This window comes from Geotrypetes seraphini, chromosome 17 (assembly GCF_902459505.1).
Source record: "Geotrypetes seraphini chromosome 17, aGeoSer1.1, whole genome shotgun sequence".
NCBI classification, from domain to species: Eukaryota; Metazoa; Chordata; class Amphibia; order Gymnophiona; family Dermophiidae; genus Geotrypetes; species Geotrypetes seraphini.
Window position 1 is genome coordinate 34,620,609 of NC_047100.1, and position 24,257 is coordinate 34,644,865.

Below are 24,257 nucleotides of genomic sequence, written 5' to 3' on the forward strand. Positions count from 1 at the left end.
AAATAGAAAATAAAATAATTTTCCCTACCTTTGTTTCTGGTGATTTTATTTTTCTAATCATCCTTTCCCAATCTCTGGCTGTACATCCTTCTGACTGTATTCTTAACTGTGTTTCCAGGGCCTTCATATTCATTGACTTTTTTTTTTTTTCTCCCTCGCTTTCTGCCCTGCATCTCAGACTTTTAACATTCAACTTTTTTCCATTTTTATGCTTTCTTCTCAAAATCTACTGTGCCATGTCTTCCCTTCCTATCTCTCTCCTCTTCCATGGCCTGGCATCTCTCTCTCCTTACCTTCCCGTTTCATGGTCTGACATTTATCTCCTCTCCCCTCCTCTCAGTGGTCTGACATGTCTCCTTTCTTTTCCCCTTCTCACAGTCTGGTATCTCTCTCCTCTCCTTCCCACAGTCTGGCATCTTTCTCCTCTCTCTGCAGTCTGGCATCTCTCTCTCACTTCCTTCCCTTCCATGGTCTAGCATAGCTCTCGCCTTCCCTCCCCTTCCCCTGGTCTGACATTCCTCTCTCCCTCCTTCCATCACCGTTCTCCAGATCTGACACCTCTTCTTCCTTGAGTTATCTCTCCTCCCCTCCCAGTGTAACATTTCTCTCTCCCTCCCTTCCTCCTTTCTGCCCCCTGCAGTTCAACAGCTCCTCTCTTTTTCTCCTTTCTTACCCCTTTCCCAGTCCAACATTTCTCCCTCCTTTCCCTCCACCAGTTCAACATTTCTTTCTCTCTGCCTTCTGCACACTTCTTCTCCTCTGGATCTCATTCTCTCCTTCAACCAATATCTCTCTCTTCCTTCATTAATCCAACTGTTCACTGCCCTCTCCCTCTTCCCCTGAATGTGACATCTCTCCTTCCCTCCTTTCTGCCCTCCCCATCCAACATATCTCTCTCTCCATGAGTCCAACACTTTCTGCCTCATGCACATCTTCTCTCTCTCCTTGCCCTTTCCCTCCTTTCCACCCCTTAACAGTTTTCCTTCCTTCCCTCCCCCAACCCCATTCACAATTAATATGCTCTCTTCCCAAGCACCATCTCACCCTCCCCTCCACTCCATGTCTCCCTCTCTCACTAGTCTCATCCCTCCTGCAACATTTTTCCTTCCCTCTCTCCGGGTTTGTGGCAGGCATCCTACATTACCTCTCCCTTCCCTCCCCCTCTCCTTCAAATCCAACAGCACCTTCCCTCCCAAGATTTACAAAGAGCCGCAAGGTGTAGCTTCTCACCCCTCCAACCCCTTGCAAGTCTCTGCACCTCTCATCCATCCCTCCCCCAATCAGTAGCCAAGGTTCTTTTTCCTTTCCAGGTCCTGACCCTTTAATCTTCTTCCCAACCCCATGATTTCCCCCTCCCTTGTGTCTACCGAGGTATCTGGTGGCAGGAGCTTGGCCCTTTCACGCCTACCTCTTTGTGGTTGCCTTCTAAAATGGCTTCCGTGACCTCTAGCAGTAAACATGAGGAGGCAGGAGTGAACAAACTGCGCTACTGCCACAAAGACCCCTGTTGGACCACCAGGTACTTCAGTAGGCCTGGGAAGGGGGGATTGTGGGGTTGGATGGGAGTTTAAAGGATCCGGGACCTGGAGATCGAATCCACCAGACAGCTGCAGGGCCTTTGCTAGGTCAACTCGTCTCCAATGATGCAACATCTTTCCTTAGAGGTGGCCGAACAAGCGAAGGCTCTGAGGCTGCCTGATGGAATCGATAAAGTAACGCTAGTGACAGCTGTGTGGGAAAATTAAAAGCACAGTGAGCTGCAGGAATCTGTACTGGGACCTGTGCTATGTAAAAATTTATGAATGAGATGGTTAAATGTGCAGATGACACTAAGAACATAAGCCGTGCCTCTGCTGGGTCAGACCTGAGGTCCATCATGCCCAGCAGTCCGCTTACGCGGCGGCCCATCAGGTCCAGGACCTGTATACTAGCCCTCTATCTATACCCTTCTATCCCCTTTTCCTTCAGAAAATTGTCCAATCCCTTCTTGAACTCCAATACTGTACCCTGTCCTATCACTCCTTCTGGAAGCGCGTTCCAGGTGTCCACCACCCGTTGGGTGAAGAAGAACTTCCTAGTATTGGTTCTGAATCTGTTCCCTTTTAATTTTTCCGAATGCCCTCTCGTTCTTGAAGTTGTCGAAAGTTTGAAGAATCTGTCCCTCTCCACTTTCTCTATGCCCTTCGTGATCTTATAAGTCTCTATCATATCCCCTCTAAGTTTCCGCTTCTCCTGCGAAAAAAGCCCAGTCTCTCTAATCTTTCAGCATATGAAAGGTTTTCCATACTTTTTATCAAATACGTCGCTCTCTTCTGAACCCTCTTGAGTATCGCCATATCCTTCTTTAGGTACGACGACCAATTTTGGACGCAGTACTCCAGATGCGGGCGCACCATCGCCCGATATAACAGCAGGATAACTTTCTTTGTTCTGCTTGTAATACCCTTCTTGATTATTCCTAGCATTCTATTTGCTTTCTTAGCAGCTGCTGCGCATTGTGGCAATGGCTTCATTGTCATGTCCACTATTACCCCCAAGTCCCTTTCTTGGGAACTCTCACTCAATAACAGTCCTCCCATTGTGTAGCTTTACCTCGGGTTTCTGTTTCCTACGTGTAAGACTTTGCATTTCTCTACATTGAACTTCATCTGCCATTTCATCGCCCACTCCCCTAGTTTGTTTAGGTCCCTTTGTAAATCTTCGCAGTCCTCTTTAGTCCTAACTCCATTGAAAAGCTTGGTGTCATCTGCAAATTTTATTACTTCGCTCTTCATTTCCATTTCTAGATCATTTATAAATACATTGAATAGCAGTGGTCCAAGCACCGACTCCTACAGAACACCACTTGTGACCTTCCTCCAGTCCGAGTAGTGGCCCTTCACTCCTACCCTCTGCTTTCTGCCCGCTAACCAATTCCTGATCCATTTGTGTACGTCTCCTTCCACCCCATGGTTCTTTAGTTTCCAAAGTAGGTGTTCATGGGGTACCTTGTCAAAGGCTTTTTGAAAGTCTAAGTATACAATGTCAATGGGGTCCCCTTTGTCCATCCGTTTGTTAATTCCTTCGAAGAAGTGCAATAAGTTTGTCAGGCACGATCTTCCCTGTTCAAAGTTGTTAAAATGCATGCATTCTGTGAAATATTGCAGGAAGACCTTAGGAAATTGGAAGACTGGGCATCCAAACGGCAGATGAAATTTAATGTGGACAAATGCAAAGTGATGCACATTGGCGGCAGCAAAAAAAAGCAAAAGCAAGGATGCTAGGAATTATTAGAAATAGAATGATAAATAAGACTAAGAATATTATGATGCCTCTTTATTGCTCCATGGTATTAAGTAAGACTAAAATAGTTAGGGCTCTTCAGCTTGGAAAAGAGATGGCTAAAGGGAGATATAATTGAAGTCTACAAAATCCTGAGTGGCGTAGAATGCATACAAGTGAATCAATTTTTACTCCATCAAAAATTACAAAAACTAGGGGACACTCAAAGAAGTCACATGGAAATACTTTTAAAACCAATAGGAGGAAATATTTTTTTCATTTAAAGAATAGTTAAGCTCTAAAACATGTTGTCAGAGGATGTGGTTACAGCAGTTAGCACAGCTGGGTTTAAGAAAGTTTGGACAAGTTCCTGGAGGAATATTCTATAGTCTGCTATTGAACAGACATAGGGGAAACCACTGCTTACCCTAGGATCAGTAGCATGGAATGGTGATACAATTTGGGTTTCTGCCAGGTACATGTAACCTGGATTGGCCTCCGTGGAAACAGGATACTGGGCTAGATGGACCATTGGTCTAACCCACCCAGTATGGCTGTTATGTTCATATGTTTTGTTAGGCTAGTATTTTATAATGGATAGTAGGTGACTCCCAACAGGTAGCCTGTTATAGACTTGCCTTTTAGATATTTCTTTAGGGGAAATATTATCCATCATAAGAAATCTATTAAACTTTAAGTTTGTTTTCTCATTAAAGTTTTCAAAAATTTAACCTTGCTATGAAGTTGGCTTAAGTTGAAACAGCAAGTCTATTCTCAGTTCCAAAATATCCATTCTATAAGATCAGTCATAGAATAGTCTCCTGATTCTGGTCTTTGCTAGGAAAACTGTCCCAAAAGGGCCTTATCCAGTCCTTCCAAAGAAGGTCTTGTAAGCTTTAAATTCAAATGTAGGATTGTCATCTTCAGCTGTCAAGGGACATGGTTCAGCCATTTGTGGGAACTCTGGTTGACTTCCAAGATTTCAACCAACTCAGATTGCTAACTTAGTTTTCAAACATCAAGAAGGGTTACTTCTCTTAGGGTTCCAGGCACTCTTTCTATAGTTCATTTCAGTGATGGCTGTCTAACCTCTATGCTCAATGATGCCTATTGGTTGGAGATGCAGCTGGTACACTTTGCTGCCATATGGTTCCCAATGGCTCATCATTGGAGGATGCCACCACCCTTGCTCTGTTCTGCACAAAATGATCAATAAGGCCCTAGGAGGGAGAGACTGAAGTCTTTAAAGGGAATACTTGGAAATATTAGAGAAGTGGGGAGCACACACTGACGATATACTCGCCATTTTGCTCCTCTCCCCTCAGGACTCTGATGGTATACTTACGTGTTTACATACTTCAATCTAAAACTGGATGCCCAATAAATAATTTGTAAATGTCAGATTAGCTCTTTATTACCAGTCCTAGTTTAAATACTGTATTTCACAGTAGGCCAATGGCTATTTAGACTGTGCTTCATTTTTTTCATTTGCATCCAGTATTTCATTAATATAACTTTACAACCGTACGAGACTGAAGCAGTAAAGGTACAAGAACAGTGCAGTGATGTCAATCATTTTAATTTGGTAAGGAGACCTATAAACAGACTCTCCTTTTCAGGTCATGTAGTCCAGTCTTCCAGATCCTGAGAGGCTGTATCTGGGCACTGGCCTAGTACCTAGACAAAGGAGAAATTGTTAGTTTTTTTTTCTCTGTAATGCTAATTAGTTTGGCCAGCTGCCTCTATATTTTCAGGATGGACTAACCAGTCTTTGTTTTATCCTGCTGCATGCATGAACTTGTCTTACATCTCTTAGGGAAATTACAATTATAATATCATGCATTGAATAGTGTTAAACCAGAACTAGGTCAGCTTGTCCTGAGGAAAAAAAATGGAGAGAGTTGGCAATCCTGGATAGCATCTTGTTCTGAGAAAGCCTAGAATCTATTACCCTTTTCTCAGTTGAGGAATTGTATAAGAGAATCCCAATCCTCTCTCGCTTTCACCTCATTCTACCATCTCTCCCTCTCTTGCTCTCTCTGTCCTCCTCTAAATCCATCTCTCACTGTTCCCCTTTTACCCCTGTCACTAGCCATCATCAAGTCCATCTCTCCCTGTCTCTCACAAATCTGACATCTTTTCATCCCTCCTTCCTTCCTATATCCCATTCCTGAGTGTCACATCTCTCCCTCCTTCCCTCATTTGAGTCCAACATCTCTCCCTTTCCCAAGACCTATATTGCTCCCTCTCTAACTTCTACTCCTCCCCCAAATCTAAAATCTCTCAGGAGGGGCCTTATTTCTAGTCAGCACTCCGGTGAAATCCGCATCTTGCTGCCGGCCAGTGTACCTGCTGGTTGTCTCGCTCTGCTGTGTCCCTGTCCCTTCCCCGACATCTACCTTGAATTTCTTGTAAAATTTGCCAGGTGGCAGAACCAATTCATAGTGTTGGTCTACCACCGGTCCCGGCGTCTTCTCTCCACTGTAGCCTCACCCTCTCAGACAACTTTCTGTTTCCACTGGGGCAGGCCACAGTGGAGAGAGGACACTGGAGCTGGCGACAGAGTGACGCTGTGAATCAGTTCCATCGCCCAGTAACTTGTACAAGAAATTCAAGGTGGAGGGGGGGAAGAGGGAGGAGGAGATGTTGGGGAAGGGACGCAGCAGAGAGCGACAACCAGCAGGTACGCTGGCCGGCATCAAGATGCTGCTCCCATGAGAATGCTGAGGCCCTTGCCTCAGTCGGTGTTTCTATACCTGCAGAATTCATGTCGGTCCTGTCACTACTGGCAATTTTTGGGGAAGCCTTTGCAACATGCCATATGTTAACAGCAGAAGCAAAAAGCAGCACTAAGCAAAACAGGCATCCACTATCTCCTCTTCTCCTTATTGGCTAAGGTTCTTTACATCTGCATTGTGAAGTCATAGAGCTTTATGGTTATAGAAACATGATGGCAGATAAAGGCCAAATGGCCCATCCAGTCTGCCCGTCCGCAGTAACCATTATCTCTTCCTCTCTCTGAGATCCCATGTGCCTATCCCATGCTTTCTTGAATTCAGACAGTTTGCATTATGAAACAATGGCAAGAAGTGGAGGAAGGATCTGAAGAGTGAGGTCAGCAGTAGCTGGGTGTGGGAGGAAATGTGAAGGGCAGTAATGGTATGAAATGGGGATGAAGAACCCACAGGACAACAAAAGCAGGATAGGATTATGAGAGAGCGAGAGGAATGGTGGCAATAGCATGAGATTGGAGAGCAACTACTCAAGATGGAACGACTAGAGGTGTGGAGCGGCAGTAGTGGCTATAGGGAATTGATAATGTCACCAGTTGATAGTTATTCAGAGCCCAATCTGATGAATACAAATACAGCTCGAGAAATGGGCTGCGACATGGCAAATGAGATTTAACATGGTTAAGTGTAAGGTGATGCATGTCGGTAAGAAAAATCTTATACACGAATACAGGATGTCCGGTGCAGTACTTGGAGAGACCCCCCAGGAAAAAGGCTTGGGAGTACTGGTCGACAAGTCGATGAAGCCGTCCGCGCAATGTGTGGCGGCGGCAAAAAGGGCGAACAGAATGATTAAGAAGGGGATCACGAACAGATCGGAGAAGGTTGTCATGCCGCTGTACCAGGCCATAGTACGCCCCCACCTGGAATACTGCGTCCAGCACTGGTCGCCGTACATGAAGAAGGACACGGTACTATTCGAAAGGGTCCAGAGAATAGCGACTAAGATGGTTAAGGGGCTGTACAGTGAAAGATTAGAGAAACTGGGCTTCTCCCTCGAACAGAGGAGATTGAGAGGGGACATGATCGAAACATTCAAGGTACTGAAGGGAATAGACTTAGTAGATAAAGACAGGTTGTTCACCCTCTCCAAGGTAGGGAGATCGAGAGGGCACTCTCTAAAGTTGAAAGGGGATAGATTCCGTACAAACGTAAGGAAGTTCTTCTTCACCCAGAGAGTGGTGGAAAACTGGAATGCTCTTCCGGAGGCTGTTATAAGGGAAAACGCCCTCCAGGGATTCAAGACAAAGTTAGACAAGTTCCTGCTGAACTAGAACGTACGCAGGTAAGGCTAGACTGAGGGCCCTGCTCTTTGACCTAAGTGCCGCCGCGTGAGCGGACTGCTGGGCATGATGGACCACTGATCTGACCCAGCAGCAGCAATTCTTATGTTCTTATGAGTTTGTTCTTGACACTACACCATGTAAACTGGTGATTCCTGCAGAATGTATGAGAGCTCTCAGGGAGAAAAAGAAGCTGACCCCGAGAATAGTTAAGTTCTGGAACGCATTGTCTGAGGTTGTGGTAAGAGCGGATAGCGTAGCTGGTTTTAAGAAAGGTTTGGACAAGTTCCAAGTCTGTTATTATGACAGACATGGGAGAAGCCGCTGCTTGCCCTGGATTGGTATCGTGGAATATTGCTACCCTTTGGAATTCTAGAATCTTGCTACTCTTTGGGGATTCTGTATGGAATGTTGCTACTTTTTGGGTTTTGGCCAGGTACTAGGGACCTGGATTGGCCACCATGAGAACGGGCTACTGGGTTTGATAGACCATTGGTCTGACCCAGTAAGTCTATTCTTATGTGCTTATGTACCACACTATATAAACTAGTAATTCTTGCAGAAGCTATGAGAACTTTCAGGAAGAAAAACAAGCTGACCCAGAGCATGTAGGGATTTTATTGTGTTGTGGACTACATTTACTGTTCTGTGAGTGACGGATAACAGTTTGTCATTTTAGGAGTTTCTTCTATGTGCTGTTTTGCTTGGAAAAAAACCTACATGAGAATTTTTTTCTGTGTGCTTCAGCCAATATAATCATGATCTACAGACAGGGATTACCCAATCACCAGTGCTTCTTTCAAGTGAACATTACAGTTCTCAGACTGCAGAGGCTGTGACTTGTTGATCCAGGTGTTTACAGACTAAAAATCTTTATTATAAAAGAAAAAAATATATAAACAAAATCTTTCTTTTTGTATCTTCTACTGTGGTAAAGAGGACTATGTACATAGTACAACCTGTGCAGATGATATGCCTCCTTTAAATGTACTCTGAGCCTTGCTTTGGTGTTAAACAATAAGGTTTTAAAGACTCTCACTGGGAGTCTGACGTGCAGGATAGCACTGGTTCATTCTGTCTTGAGCATGTCCTGTTCTTCTTATCATAGTTCTGTTGACTGAATAAACTGTTGTTAGGAGCTAGTACTATTGCTCAGAAAGCATTTAAAATAAAATGGTTTTAGAGGTGTTAAGATTGCCCCTAGGGGGTTCTCTTTTTAAAAAAAGGGGAATCTTGGCACAGGAAAGAAATACTTTAAAATCTTTGTGGAATATTTTGGAGAAGCTTCTCCATAGTACATCGTGGGTACTCCTTAACAAGGGAGTTCAAGCTAGAGCTGGAAAATTATTGATCACATCAAAGAAATAAAAAATACAAGGCCATTTTTAAAGTAAGAATTGTTTTGTTGTAAACTCATAACAAATTATAGTAACTCAAAAACTTTCTAATTACAGTTAAAATATGTCTTAAACTACTTGCCAATAAAATCCCTGTTGACGTCCAAGCATTTTTGAGACTGGGAGATGAGCTTGACAATCCCCTCATTGAAAAAGTTTTTCTCCTGTTCCTTGAGCCAGTTGTTGACCGTTTCATGGACGCCAACATCATCAGTCTGCATGCATTTTTCACCCAAGAATTCTTTTAATTTTGAGAAAAGATGAAAACCTATTAGCGCCAGGATTGGGCTGTATGGCGCATGGTTCAGTATCTCCCACCAAAACTTCTGCAACACTTTTGCTGTGTTTCAAGCAACATGAGGACTCCATTCTTTTTGTTTGTGTTCGAGTATCAACATTCTTGTAGTGAAGGCTATCAGTGACAATTTTGTAAATGACAGAACAAGAAACATAAGAAAAAGACGCATGAATTTCCTGTTCTGCTAAATGTGTGCATCAATTGCAGTTTCCAATTCTTCGGTGATGACAGACGGGCATCCGGATCTTGCTTTTTCGTGCATGTTTGTTCTCCCTTCATTAAACAACCAACACCATTTCCATACATTTGCCTCATTCATTACACCTTCACCATACACTTCAATTAGCTGTTGATGAATTTCAGCTGGGCGAATGTTCTTTGCATTTAAAAAACAAATTACAGATCGCACCTCACAGTTGGAGGGATTGATGATAGACATGGTTAATGAAATACCTCTGCGAAAATAAGTCTGATGCACTGAAAAGCTTGGCATTGATAGGCAGGGTTACAGATAAGTGTAGACATGTTCCCAACATGTTCCAGTCCAAAGCGCCTACTTTGGTTGTTAATATACACAAATGATTCTTACTTTAAAAATGGCCCTCTTAATCTTTTAAAATTTAAAATAGTCAAGGCTTGTGTTGTAGCACTCTAATATAGATCTACTGCCTGGGATCACTATCTCTGAGCGTGCACTTTTGAGCTTGTGGAGGACTTCAGTACAGTGGCCAGCAGGGGCCATCTGCATTTACAAAGAAATCTTTCTAGAAATAGATGAGATTAGTAGAGTATGCTAAAGGGTAAAAAAGTAGACAAAAAAATTAACTTACTTCAAGTTGAATGTTCCTTTTCACCATATGTTCTTTTGAAATATTATAGAATAAAAAGAAAATCATTTTTGTTTTACATGCTTACATGCTTGTCATGTAAGCAGATGGACAGATAGAACATAATAATGAGAAAATCAAAAAAGGGAAGAGAGATTAATATTCTACTTTTTGTTAATGAAAATTGCTAAAATGTTTGAAACATATCTACCAGTATTTTAGATGCACTTATTAATAGTTGCATCTTTTACAAAACATACAGAAAAGGTTACCTTTAGTAAGCAGAAAAGTCCTATAAGATTAAGGGCTTGATTTTACACAAATGTAGAATGGGGAGATGTGCTAACAGGAGAAAGTTTAGTAAATTGGGCCCTTAGAATTTGTCAAGCAACCTCTATATATGCAAACAGTGGAAAATACGAGTTCAGTATGGGTATGGATCAAAATCATCATGGTCAGTTCCACCATGTTCATCTTCTTCGTCGTCCTCTTCATGTATTACTGGCCATGCTCCTCTCTCTTCCTCTTCCTCCTCGTCATGATCATGGGGCATTGGGAACTGGGGCAATATTGGGATTTGAGCATCCTTTCCTTTTTGTTCTCCGTAGTAAATACTTTGTATGTGAGGAAAGCAAAGAAAGGCCAATGTGCTTATTGGAGCTTTTAGCTTATTTTTTTCCACACGAAGGTAGGTCAAGCGATTGCTGTTCATTGGATCAATTGCCGGACACAGCAATGTAACATTTATTACTGTAGAGCAAATGGGGAAAAAAAGGTTATTAAAATAGTTTACATAAATCAATTTCATAATTATAGTCAACTAATAGATTTTATGCTTTCAGATCAGATTATTTAATGGGGATTCATCAAACAGTGTTAGATCCTTAAGTTGCATTAATTGACCCTTAATGTGACTTAAATGGCCCTAATACTGCTTGGCTAAAAATACAGAGTTATCTTATTACTACTCGTATATATCAAAAAGTGAATTTTTATTTTGCTGTTTACTTTTGTGAAGCTTTTCTCAATATGTTGCTATTTGGTTAAAAGAATAAGAGCTATACCTAAGCCAATCTTTTTGCCATTGAGCAGTAAGCACACAAAACCAGAACTGTAAACATTACGAGCTCACGATAGAGCCAAGCAGCTTTGTTACAGGGGCATTTATGTAATCTTCAAGGATAGCAATACAACACACAGCAAGCCAGTTGTTATTAACATCTAGTTTTGCACATACCATGACTGGCATGAGCCTCGCTCCTAAGCCAGGGCATGTGAGGCTGGTCTTAGCCTCTCAAATTTGTTGCTTGTGTGGTTTCTGCATATAAGTATGAACATAATAGCAAGGTAGGGCTTTGTAATGTAGGTATTTTGTTGAACTTAACATTTAAAGTTGTCAAAGCTATCATTCTACTTGATTACAGTACATTTATCTAAACGAGTGGTTTTCAAATTTTTGGTTTCACTGCTGTACTGGGTTGAAATCTCCTGTTCTTGCTTCTTTATTCTTGGCTCATGTGGATCTTGAACTGGTGCAGTGGGAGATAGCACAGTTCACGTGTATTGCCAGATTAGGGAAATGCCTATGGTGCCTTGGGTGAGGTTGGGCAAAGTGCTGGAGAGAGGATTAAAACAGCAATTGATGGGGAGGGGGGAGAAGCACTTGAATATGAGCAGAGGAGGTGGTGGGGGGTTACAACAGCAGTGAAATTGGATATGAGATAGAGTAGTGGTGGTGGTGATACCAGTTATGCTCTAGACTGGTGGTTCCCAACTCTGTCCTGGAGGACCACAAGCCAGTCAAGTTTTCAGGGTAGCCCTAATGAATATGCATGGGGCAGATTTGCATGCCTGAAACCTCCATTGTATGCAAATCTCTCTCATGCATATTCATTAGGGCTAGAGGATGACACGGGGACATCAGAATTCAAGTCATATATAATCACGTGTTTTGTATAAGAGTAGTATATAAAAGATAGCCCTCAATATTTTAGATAAACCCCTTCCCCCCAAATGAGTAATGACAAACATACTTTCAAGCTCATTGTCCTGAAGATATAAATGCTCCAATGACTTTGGAACTTGGAAAACTTGCTTCAGTTTATTGTGTCCTAGGCTGAGCTCTACCAGGTTGGCGACGTTAAACGCATTGAGAGGAACTTCCTGCAGACTGTTGTATGACATCCTGATTGCATGGATGTAGGGAAGTTTATTAAAATAATTCTCTGGAATGGCAGAAATAGAATTGTTTTCTAGGGAAAGGTACATGAGAGAGGATGGCAAATCAGGCGGCATAGAAAGCAGTTTGTTGTTGCACAAATTGAGCTGCATGAGGCTTTTCAGTTTGGAAAAAGCTTTTCCTTTCACGGCAGAGTCATCAAGATGGTTATTGCAGAGATCAAGCATGGTCATGTTGACTAGACCTTGCATGACGTTATGCTGTAATCTAGAAATCTTGTTAAAACCAAGGAAGAGTCTTTCAATCGTGTTGGGAAGAGGAGATGGAATTTCCTCTAAATTATTATGATGCAGGTAGAGTTGTGCCAAGTGTGGAAGCTTAGCAAACACACCATCATCGATCATATTGGACATTAATTTGTTGTGGCTGAGGTTGATTTCTCTCAGATTTGTAGAATTAATAAATGCTTTTGCAGTCACAGCTTCAATGTTGTTGAATTGAAGGTGGAGTTGCTGAATATGGGCTGGAATATATGGAATGGTCTTCAGCTTGCGATTATCACAGAGCATGGACAGAGGAAAGGCTGGTGGGCAGAAACATTCCCGGGCACAATCGGTAGCATATGGAACATGAGGAATATCATATTGTGTGTTAGGATTAAAATGATAGGCTGGTGGATAGTCGTCATCTGGCTCTGGGTCATAATCGTGATCACTGTAGTAATTATAGTTATATTGACCAAAAGCAGTGAACACAAAGAGTAGGATAACAAACAATTCAGCCAGCATGCCCATTTTCAGTAGTGTCCTGTTGGGAGAGAATACACATTGCATATTAAAATAATAGAATACATTTAATAGTTTTTTATTGCTTATTATATGGTTACTTATCTTATATCGGTATATATAGCAAGGGTGGGGTATTATAAGAAAACATTTTTTAATACTTTTAATTATGAAAATGAAATACCCAATAGAATGAATACACCTTTGGTTGTCACTCAAAATCGGAAGCCCTAATTGTGGTAGCTGTTCAGTGCATCTTTATAGATAAAATGATGATATCAAAGAACACCAACAAAACAACCCTGAAGGGGAAATTTGGGTTTTCAGTTATAACTGGAAAAAACCTTGAAGATAGGCCTTCCCAAAGAGCTCTAATGTTATCTAGCTGTTGCTTTCTTGGGAATCGAGATGAGATGTGAAGGCAGTAGTCAGAGATGGTATTGAAGTGGGACAGATGAGCGAGACAGCAAGAGGTTTCATGCAATTGACATTGTCTGTCCATTCCCTGCACATGCTGGCCCCTTCTGCTCCTCTTTAACAACAAAAAAGGTGGGGGGTGCGGGAATATGACCACCCTCTTGCATAGCTCTGGGTGGGGGAAGAGGGGAAATGAGAGCTGCAGCATCTGTCTAACAGGAAACATGAGTGACTGCCATAAACCACTATACTAGTAATTATTTTCTGTTTCCTGACTTCAGCAACCGATAAAAATCAAGGATAGTTCAACACACATATTAAGGGGCCCTTTTATAAGTTTTTTTTCAGTTACCGTAGCTTAACCTGGCACTTTACCATGTGGTAGCTACATATTTAATTGAGGGTGGTTTTTGGCATGGTTATTTCTGATCTGAAGAAGGAAGAGTTATCTTCGAAAGCTAATCAAAAAGTGCATTGTGTTAGTCCAATTAAAACCTATTACCTTATTTCATTTATGCTTTGTTTTATTTTTGTATATTACTGCAAAGCCTCTTAATGTAGCTCTGTGCTAGCAGTTATCACATGGTAAATCATGCATTAAGGGCTTAATATGGTTGACTTAAAGGGCCCCTTCCCTTTTTAATGCAATACTTGCATTTGGATTGTACCACAATTTGATGCAGACTTTTTTTTTTTACCTTCATAGAGCTATGCAAACTCATTTTTTTTGCCTACTAAAGGGGGACGTTATCATATTGGGTCTCATTGCTTAAATAACACATCTTAAATAGCCCACATTTAATGCATTAGGCAGAACTTTTGGAGCTGAATACAGAGGAAAACGTTTGTTCTTTACCTTAGAGATAAGAAAGAAGGGCCAAATTTTTGCTTCGGCATTAAAGCACTTGCAACACTAGATGCTATATCTTGACCCCTGAGGCAGGTGTGCTTTACGCTAAAATACAGACCATGTTGGTCCACTTAAGATGTCTTTTCCTTCTTTCCTTGTTTTGACTGGTTTGTTTCTTCATAGGGATTATTTCTGTTTTGTGGTTCCCCTGAACCCACAACATTTCTGATTGGTGCAACATGTTTTATCTTAATGATAGCCTCATTCCACTTATATTTTTACTTAATATTTATTTTCCTAGAAGAGTTTGTCAAATATCTTTTTTTTTCTCTATCTTTTGCTTTAGAGGAGTATTTTCAATTTAACGTATAAGTCTAATTAAGGATGATTTGCTGAAAATGTCCACAAATCGTGTGACAAACATAGTGAATTTTGAACCTGGAAAACATCTCTCTTTATATTTTGAAAATCACTGTTTCCTAGATATTTTTGTGCTCAGTGTGTCTATCTTTTGGTACCATTAAAAAAAAAAAATGCCCTAAAGAACAATGCACAAAAATAAGCCATTGGGATGTCTGAGGACCAGGGTTCTTAGTAGATTGGCCAGATATCTCAGCAGAGCAATGGAGAAACCTAGGCGGCATTGCAGTGGACGTAACATACAAGATCCCAGGTATACATCTCACCATAACTCCCTCCAGGAATAGCAAAAAATGTACAGTACCCAACTGTACACTGCTGCTACTACTATTAATTATTTCTATAGCGCTACCAGACGCACAAAGCGCTGCACAGAGTCACAAAGAAGAAGAAAAACAGTCCCTGCTCGAAAGAGCTTACAATTAAAACAGGCAAGACAGACAAACAGGATGTCATGGATACAGTTAAGGGGGAATGGTTACTCAACGGGCTGGGTTGGAGGGCAGAGGAATAAGGTTAAGGTTTGAAAGCTATATCAAAAAGGTGGGCTTTCAGTCTGCTTTTAAACAAGGGAAGGGAAGGGGCTTGATGGACAAATTCAGGTAATTTATTCCAGGCATAGGGGGCAGCTAGATGATAGGAACGAAGTCTGGAATTGACAGTGGAGGAGAAGGGTATAGCTAAGAGCGGCTTATCATAGGTAAGGAGTTCTCTGGGAGGTATATAAGGAGAGAGAAGCGAGGAGAGAGACTGAGGGACAGCAGAATGAACACACTTGTAGGTCAGCAATAAGATCTTGAACTGTATGCAATGGCAGATAGGGAGCCAGTGAAGTAACTTAAGGAGATGGGTGACATGAGCATAGTGAGGTTGGTAGAAGATGAATCGTGCAGCGTGCCTATTATATCTGCAGCTGTTATAGGGCCTGGTAAGTATTGTCACTTTTGCCACTTAGGAGGATGGGAAGGGAGTCAGTGACTACTGGGGATTAAGGGAGAGGTCATCTGGTCAGTTTGGTCCCATTTTTGGCACTTAGCTATTATTGAAACATTCTATTTTTTGCTGTGGACACTTTTACAATGTTCCATTATCATAGAAAAACGTCTAAAATATGCCTCCAACATGTCCCCTTGAGATTTAGACACACTGCATAGAAAATGTCTTTAAAAATGGGTTTCAAAATACTGATTTGGAAACATACCGCATATCATATATACTTGAATATAAGCCGAGATTTGGGGGCAAAAAATGGGGTTCTCGGTTTATATTTGAACCTCCTGTGGATGATGGTGCTATTTTCCACCCGTCCAGATGCCTGACACTGCTATCCTCCACCTCCTTCCCATGACCAGCATGGCTATCTCTCTCCCCCCCCCCCCCCATTGACCAGTACTTCTATCTCCACTAATGACCATTGCTATTTCTTCCTCCCCCCCCCATGACCAGCATTCCTATCCTCCATTATCCGCTGCCCCAGAACCCAACCTCTGTCTTGGACTGAAGGGCCTTGAGCTTCTGTACATGCTCAAGGCTTGTTGGTTCCTGCCCTCTTTGGAAAGAAGATTGATTTTTAAAAAAAAAATTTTTTTATTAGACAAACAGCTAGAATACAATACAAAACCAAAGCAATCTCCATAATCCACAACCAACAAGGTATCACGTAAACATAACCAAAGGGCCACACAGAAAACAAAAGATGTACCATAGTTCTTTGGTACATGACTAAAACCCATTAAACAACAAGAAGATTTATTCTATGTAGAGAGTTCAGAAGGCTCTGAGATTCAAGAAGCTATAACTTCCTCATTATTCCATGATGGTTGAATCTGCTCTCAAAAGAGCTAAGAGTTCCAAGACTCATTCTTCATTGTCCCTGGGTAGGGATTCCTGTATCTTAAAATCTCTTGGGAAGAAATTTTATCAGAATGCAATGCTTGCTTCTGACACGGCTTAACAGCAGCAACAACGTCCTTCAGTGTTGCTTCAGATTGGCATCACACAACAGACTTGCTTCAGAGCTTTTCTTCTAAACTGGAGGAAGGCTCCTTCCATGTCTCTCATAGTGAAAACTCTCCTGAAACTACACAGGACCAAGGAACCACAATCCTTATATCTACCAAAGCCATAATGGCCAAATGATTTCCTTTATATGTGTAAAATTTTCCAAAACATTATATATATATCTCGCTGTGCTAAGAAATGGGCTTGGTGAAACTGAAAGAAGCCAAGAGAGAGATACGTCTGGCAAAAGCGTAGGCGGAAGAGCAAATGGCTAAAAATGTAAATAAGGAGACAAAAATTTTTTCAGATATATTAATGAAAGGAGGATGATAAAAAATTGAATTGCTAAACTAAAAGATGCTGGGAACCGATATGTGGAGAGTGATGAGGAAAATGTGCTGAACAATTACTTCTGTTCTGTGTTCACGGAAGAAAAATCTAGAGAAGGACCGAGATTGTCTGGCAAAGTAACAGAAGAAAATGGAGGAAAGTGTTCTTGAACAACTTGAAAAACTAAAGGTGGACAAAATGATGGGACCGGATGGGATCCATCCCAGAATACTGAGGGAGCTCAGAGAGGTTTTGGCGGGTCCTATTAAAGACTTGTTCAACAAATCCCTGGAAATGGGGATTGGAGGAGAGCGGATGTGGTCCCTAGTCACAAAAGTGGTCACACAGATGAAGCGGGAAACTACAGGCCGATAAGCCTTACTTCAGTTGTTGGAAAAATAATGGAAGTGTTGCTGAAAGAAAGGATAGTGAACTTCCTAGAATCTAGCAACATGGCTTTACAAAAGTTAAATCGTGCCAAATAAACCTAATTTAATTTTTTGATTGGGTGACCAGAGAACTGGATCAAGGACATGCTAGATGTAATTTACTTATATTTCAGCAAAGCCTTTGATACAGTTCCTCATAGGAGACTGTTGAACAAACTTGAAGGGCTGAAGTTAGGACCAAAAGTGGTGAACTGGGTTGGAAACTGGCTGTTGGACAGACGCCAGAGATGGTGGTTAATGGAAGTCGCTCGGAGGAAGGAAAGGTGACTAGTGGAGTCCCTCAGGGTTCGGTGCTGGAGCTGATCCTGTTCAATATGTTTGTGAGTGACATTGCTGAAGGGTTAGAAGGAAAAGTGTGCCTTTTTGCAGATGATACCAAGATTTGTAACAGTAGACACCGAAGAGGGAGTGGAAAATATGAAAAAGGATCTGCAAAAGTTAGAGGAATGGTCTAATGCCTGGTAACTAAAATTCAATGCAAAGAAATGCAAAGTAATGCATTTGGGGATTAATCGGAAGGAACAGTATATGCTGGGAGGTGAGAAGATGATATGCATGGACGGGGAGAGGGACCTTGGGGTGATAGTGTCTGAAGATCTAAAGGTGAAAAAACCAGTGTGACAAGGCTGCTGCCAGAAAGATGCTGGGCTGTATAAAGAGAGGCATAGCCAGTAGAAGAAAGAAGGTGTTGGTGCACCTGTACGGGTCATTGGTGAGGCCCCACTTGGAGTATTGTGTTCAGTTTTGGCAAAGGACATAAGAATACTTGAAGCAGTCCAGACTCAGAGGAGGGCGACGAAAACGATAGGAGGTTTGCACCAGAAGATGTATGAGGAGAGACTGAAAGCCCTGAATATGTATACCTTAGAGGAAAGGAGGGACATTGGAGATATGATTCAGATGTTCAAGTACTTGAAAGGTATTAATATAGAACAAAATCTTTTCAAGAGAAAGGACAAAGGTAAAACCAGAGGACATAATTTGAGGTGGGGTGGTAGACTCAAGAGCAATGTAAGAAAATTCTTCTTGATGGAGAGGGTGGTGGATGAATGGAATGCACTCCCAAGAGAGGTGGTGGAGAGGAAAACAGTGACTGAGTTCAAAAAAGCGTGGGATGAACACAGAGGATCTAGAATCAGAAAATAATAGTAAATATTGAAGAACTAAGGCCAGTACTGGGCAGATTTGCACGGTCTGTGTCTGTATATGGTCATTTGGTTGAGGATGGGCTGGGGAGGGCTTCGATTGCTAGAATGGTGTAGATGGGCTGGAGTGAGCTTTGATGGAGACTTTAGTAGTTGGAACCTAAGAACAGTACCGGGCAGAGCTTTGGATTCTTGCACAGAAATAGCTAAGGAAAAAACAACAACAACAACAACAACATTTTTAGATTGAATCAGATTGGCGGACTGGATTGACCATTCGGGTCTTTGTCTGCCGTCATCTACTATGTTACTATGTTATATCACGAGTCTTAAAAGACTAATGTCTCCACCGTCTCAATAATTGTTCAATTTTTTAATTTTTAACGGGCTTCAGACATGCCATTTTTGTACGCCCACATTTTTTGGCGATACAAAATGTTCTTAGTGGCTATGGCTGCTGGCTTCTTCATTCGCCCATATTATTTATATTTTTATTATTATTATTTTCTTTAATTTTTCATTTTTAAAAGTGCATAGTGCCCTCATAAATATTTGCAATAAAAATATTTTGATATGAAATTTAACTTATCTTAAATATCTGTTGGTTCCTTAATAGGATCAAGTATCGGGTAGGGGCTTGTCACATCGACATGTTTCGCCATGAGGCTTTTTCAAGATAATATCCCCCTTTATTTGTTTTAACCGACCATCCCGATGTTAGATCAGAAAACTTTGACATCGGGATGGTCGGTTAAAACAAATAAAGGGGGATATTATCTTGAAAAAGCCTCATGGCGAAACATGTCGATGTGACAAGCCCCTACCCGATACTTGATCCTATTAAGGAACCAACAGATATTTAAGATAAGTTAAATTTCATATCAAAATATTTTTATTGCAAATATTTATGAGGGCACTATGCACTTTTAAAAATGAAAAATTAAAGAAAATAATAATAATAAAAATATAAATAATATGGGCGAATGAAGAAGCCAGCAGCCATAGCCACTAAGAACATTTTGTATCGCCAAAAAATGTGGGCGTACAAAAATGGCATGTCTGAAGCCCGTTAAAAGTTAAAAATTAAAAAATTAAAAAATTGAACAATTATTGAGATGGTGGAGACATTAGTCTTTTAAGTGTTGAGTATAGAGAGGTGACTAATGTAAAAAAAGGAGACGTTTACTCATATCACGAGTCTTACACACACCCTAAGCCCATTTCTTACACTGCAGTGAAAAAACTTTTTTGTATTTGTTTCATTTATGGCTGTGCTCTAATTTTACCATTAGCGCTTGGCCTTTTAAAGATATTTAATGTGGGAGCCCTTCCACGTGCTCCTGTGTTAACCCTGTGGTAACCAGATAATGTGTGCTAATATGCATACTCTAACTGGTTATGACTTCTGCATTCATTCTCTGCCTCTTTGATGTTTCCTCCAAAATTTGCAAAAATATAAATAACTTGTACCTAGTGTGCACTAATGCCAAACGTAAGACAGGGTGTTTTACCACACCCTGTGTTAGATCATTTTTGCTGTTGTACGAGTTCCAAACACAGTGTAATAATCTGAGGCTTTTGGACATAATGCTGCTTTCAAGTTTGTTTAAAGATGAAGCGACTCTATTTGATTACTTTTTAAATTTTTTGCGTGTGAATGGTGCCAAATTTGGATTGCTGGAAGCCAGAGTTCTCAAATAATATAGAACTGGTATAGCTTTCCCATACCATACTTCTCTGTCAATATAACCAGGACAGGATTTAATGAATAGACAAACGAAGCACATGGCTAGGGCTAAAAGTGCTCCTAAGAATGATAAATGTCTAACAGATGTGTCCCTTTCGGATCAGAGTTAAATTGCCGTTCAGTGATTTTAATTAAGGGAACTCTGTGGCTGGCAAATTCTTTACATTGGCAATATAATTGTCAGGTAATCTGCAGACCATCTGCATATCCCACTCGTTTCTTTTTCCTAGTCCCCTGAATTGACATCTTCCCTCCCTGTCTGCTTTCATTGATTCTCCCTTCCTGCTTGCTTAGGCTTTCCCCCTCATCGTCTCTCTATAGCAGTTCATGGAAACTTCAGGAGCTGGTTGCAAGGGATCAAGAACTACCATAAATCAATGCGCACTCGTGGGCCACATAGTGGATTCCCCTACTCCTTAGTTCTGGGCCCTACCTGGATCCTGGGAGCATTCATTTACTTGCCTTTCTGAATGCAAGTTCAAAGTTAGTTACAACTTTATGTACGGCTGCAGAGAGCTTAGGGGTTTGTTGATGCAGGATCTCTGGGTTAATGAGGGGGAGGAGAATGGTGTCCTTTTTCTCTACCCTTCTCTTCCTCCTTTTTTCTACTCTGATGATTGTGGTCCTCCATACTGAGCCCTATGATTCCACTGTATTGTTCTCACTCTCTCCACCAGAGTCCTGGTGTTTCTCCGTGGCCAGTAAGATACAAGCTGCATCTTTTGGGCCAGAATCAGCTGGGTCTCTCTTGCCTTTGTACATACATGTCCACCTCTATACCACCATCTTATCTTCTCAACCTTCAAAGGTAGTAGAGACCCCAAATTAAAATGCACAGTACTGTCTCCTCTGGGGAAGTAGAATGGAGCAACCATGCAAGCTCTCCTCACGTCCTCTCTCCCTTACACTTCTGTACCCTCTCTCTGGTCCCCTTACAGTTTAAGTACTTGCTCCCCTGCATTACTCAGAGCCTATCCCTCACTTTGGTTAATGCAAACCCCTCAGTCCTTCTGTTCTATTCAACTACTCTCCTTGCCCATATAACTCACAATCCTTGTCTGTTCTTCTTCTTGGCTTCTTCATTATGCCAGAGAAACATCCTAAAAATCAATGCTTGTGGCTGTTACCATCTCTAGATGAGCAGCTCCAATGTTTCACTCTGCCCTGCCTTCTCTAGGGGCTGAGGAGCCAGAAATGATCCACATCTTTGCCCAAATTGTAGCTAACTTACACTGCTGGCTCTGTTTTACATCCTTAGGGGCCTGAAAAATAGGTGCTGGAATGCCATTCTAGGTTGTTCCACTGGAAATTAAGCCTTAGATGACAGATAGAAAAAGGGTTTTGCATTTGCACGTGTGAGCACTAGTGCTAGCAGTGAAAGGCCAGGATTGAAGCCTTGACAGCTGGGGGCACTGTTCAAATGTTTCCGATTTGGGTGTATAACCCATTTTGAGTCTGTTTTGTACTTTGTTGCTTTATGAATGCTCTAGGTGTATCCCCTTCCTGCTTTCTTACAGGATAGGAGGAGAAGGATTAGATTAGTGAGCGGCATAGCTGCTCTCTGCTTGCTCAGTTTCAGGCTCAGGCCTTCCTTTTCCCTTCCCTATAGGCTGCCTGGAGGGGAATGTCTAGAACAAGCTTTCTACCAGATTCTAAATAGTGATCTTGAGACTGAGAACAGTGGTACGAGTGAGTTGCAAACTATGATATTAGTTTTAGCGATTTAGACATAATTTATATAACTCAATTTATGTATGTTGCCGTCTGTGAAAAATTCCTTTTACACTATCAGCATGTGACTAGTTTGTCATGTAAGATGGATGACTTGGTTTAGGTATTTCCAAATATGCAGCCCTCTAACCTCCTCCAGAAATAGCTAAACCACATACATACTGGAAGATGGACTTTGCCCGATGGAATGTTGAATGTAGAAATCATAATGCCTTTTCTTATGGTGCTCTGTAGTATTTATAAAGTATACCTATGTATATGAGGGTTTTTTTTAAGTTCTCTTTCTTTGAGTGTCCAACTCAAACTAAAACTGACTTTATGACTACAGTACCATGAACTTTTATTCAGAACAGCCCAGGATTTTCTCCCCCTTTTTGACCCACTTTCCTTTAATCTAAAAGTCCTCGGCATAGGGCCAAAGATTCGCAAGTTCTTCCTGAATTAGAATGCATTCACCTGGAGTCTGGTCATTGGGCGATGGTGGTGTGTGATGATGCAAATTCATTTGTTTTGGCCATGAATGCTACTTCTGCAGCATTCCCAGCCTTGGGCAGCTTGAGAAGCAGACTATGTGACCTGAGCCTGTATAATGTCCTGCATGATCATACCTGAGGTACTGGGTCAGCCTTTGATATATCCTTCAAGACTAATAATAATGGCACTATCATAATTTGTAAGAAAGGTTTAAGTTACATAAAATGGGCACAAAACTGATGTAACTGATATCTAATGATGATCCACTTTGCATCCAGTAAGAAATGGAAATTTTAACCTGATAAATAACAAGATGATTCTCAATTAACAGTAAGCATACAGAGGATTCAACTGTATAACGTGAAAGAAAATTGCATCTATTTGTTATCACTGCCTTATGCTCTACAAAGTTCTAATCAAGAGGTTTGCATAATGTTAAAATGCTAAAGTGAGTTTTGCTGTTTTAAAAAATATCCTTTTTTTTTTTTTTTTTTGCCTCTCCATCTGCAAAGACATGGTAAAACAGCTTTACAAATAGATGCTATGCCTTAGGTCCAGTGCATGTAACGCTTGACAGTAACTGGGACACAGATACGTGAAAATGCTAGTATAATGTACAGAACTGTTTATACTAATATTCAGTACTACTTAAGGATGTGTTTGGAGCCAGCCACTTTGAGTTTCAAAGAAGGATATTGACACTAACGTCTACTGAATTTGGGGAGCCAAGATAGGTAACAGTGGATCAAATTTGTTAGTCGACCTGAAAATGATATACTCTGAATGTTCAAGTACCAAAATGATCTTAAAAGTATTTAAACAACATAATGCAACACTATATAATTGCTAATGATTTCTTAAACTGCAATCTTAAACATTTTTTTGATGTTTGAAAACTACTTTACCCACAATATATGCTTGAAAAAGCAGTTGAAACTACTTGTAAAAATAGACAACCCCACAATTAGCTTCAGAAACTTAGTAAAGGATATTGTAATTCCATACCTGATTAATTTTGTCTGTAGTTTCAGCGAGTGGCTGAGATACAAATCCTTTCAATTGAATTTAGATCCGCAAGCTATGACTGAATCCTTGAAGAATCTAGTGTCTAGAGATCAAGACTCTGTTTGTCCTTGTGAGTTACTGCAGCACTTCACTCTAAGCATAAATTGCTGCACAGGACTTTGGGGTTAGATTAAAATTATGTGTTTCTTTGCTTTGTGCAAGCTATCCTGGAAGCAGTAATAAAAGGAACTAGGAGTTCTGCAACCTTGGTTAAGTTTGTATGGTTTAATCTTTCTTCCTCCTTACTTTTGGTTTGAGGTGCACCAAAAATTTCCTTTAATGGAAAGATGAATGGAAAACAAAATGAAACAGTATGCACTCAAATTGATATTTTGTTTTAATATCGGTGCCAGATTAACATTTTTCCCTTTCTATATTAAATGCCTATAAGAGAGTAAAATAAAGATGTAATCACGAGTCTGTTTCCTAAAGATTTATTTTTTCACATTTTGTGTTTGAGAGAAATCCTTAGCAAATGAGACTGTATGTATATTGCTGATCTGAAATCTAGTTTAGTGTTTTTCAACCTTTTTACACCTATGACCCGGCAGAAAAAAAAGAATTATTCTGTGGACCAGCATCGGTCCGTGGACCGGTGGTTGAAGAACACTGGGCTAAGTCGTGGGCCAGACCCCGCCCATCTCTACCCAATCTCCACCCCAGACCCCGCCCCCATAATAGTACTAATTGCACCTTGCACGTCCCGTGCCTCATCTGGAAGCCTTCCCTCTGATGTTGCAACGTCAGAGAGAAGGCTTCCGGTTCAGGCGCAGGATGCCCGTAGCTTTGTGCACTGAATCAGTTAG

At 41.1% G+C, this 24,257-nt stretch overlaps 2 protein-coding genes across 4 annotated transcripts in view; one reads left to right on the forward strand and one right to left on the reverse strand.

Moving 5' to 3' along the window:
* CENPP (centromere protein P) overlaps positions 1–24,257 on the forward strand; it is a 366,797-nt gene that overhangs the window by 92,646 nt on the left and 249,894 nt on the right. The gene's annotated exons all lie outside the window — the stretch shown is intronic.
* Positions 8,184–23,603, reverse strand: OMD (osteomodulin). Its single transcript, XM_033926052.1, has 3 exons — positions 23,392–23,603; positions 11,892–12,844; positions 8,184–10,608 (listed from the first exon to the last, which is right to left on the reverse strand). The coding sequence occupies exons 2-3, from the start codon at positions 12,829–12,831 to the stop codon at positions 10,283–10,285; spliced, it is 1,266 nt and encodes a 421-aa protein (XP_033781943.1). The 5' UTR covers positions 12,832–12,844; positions 23,392–23,603; the 3' UTR covers positions 8,184–10,282.

What these genes read in the sequence shown, in the direction of transcription:
- OMD (XM_033926052.1), bottom strand. Translation starts at nt 12,831, where the DNA reads ATGGGCATGCTGGCTGAATTGTTTGTTATCCTACTCTTTGTGTTCACT. An exon ending in TCAGGACAATGAGCTTGAAA is followed by an intron (nt 10,609 to 11,891) that starts GTATGTTTGTCA and finishes TTTGCTCTACAG; the next exon opens with TAATAAATGTTACATTGCTG.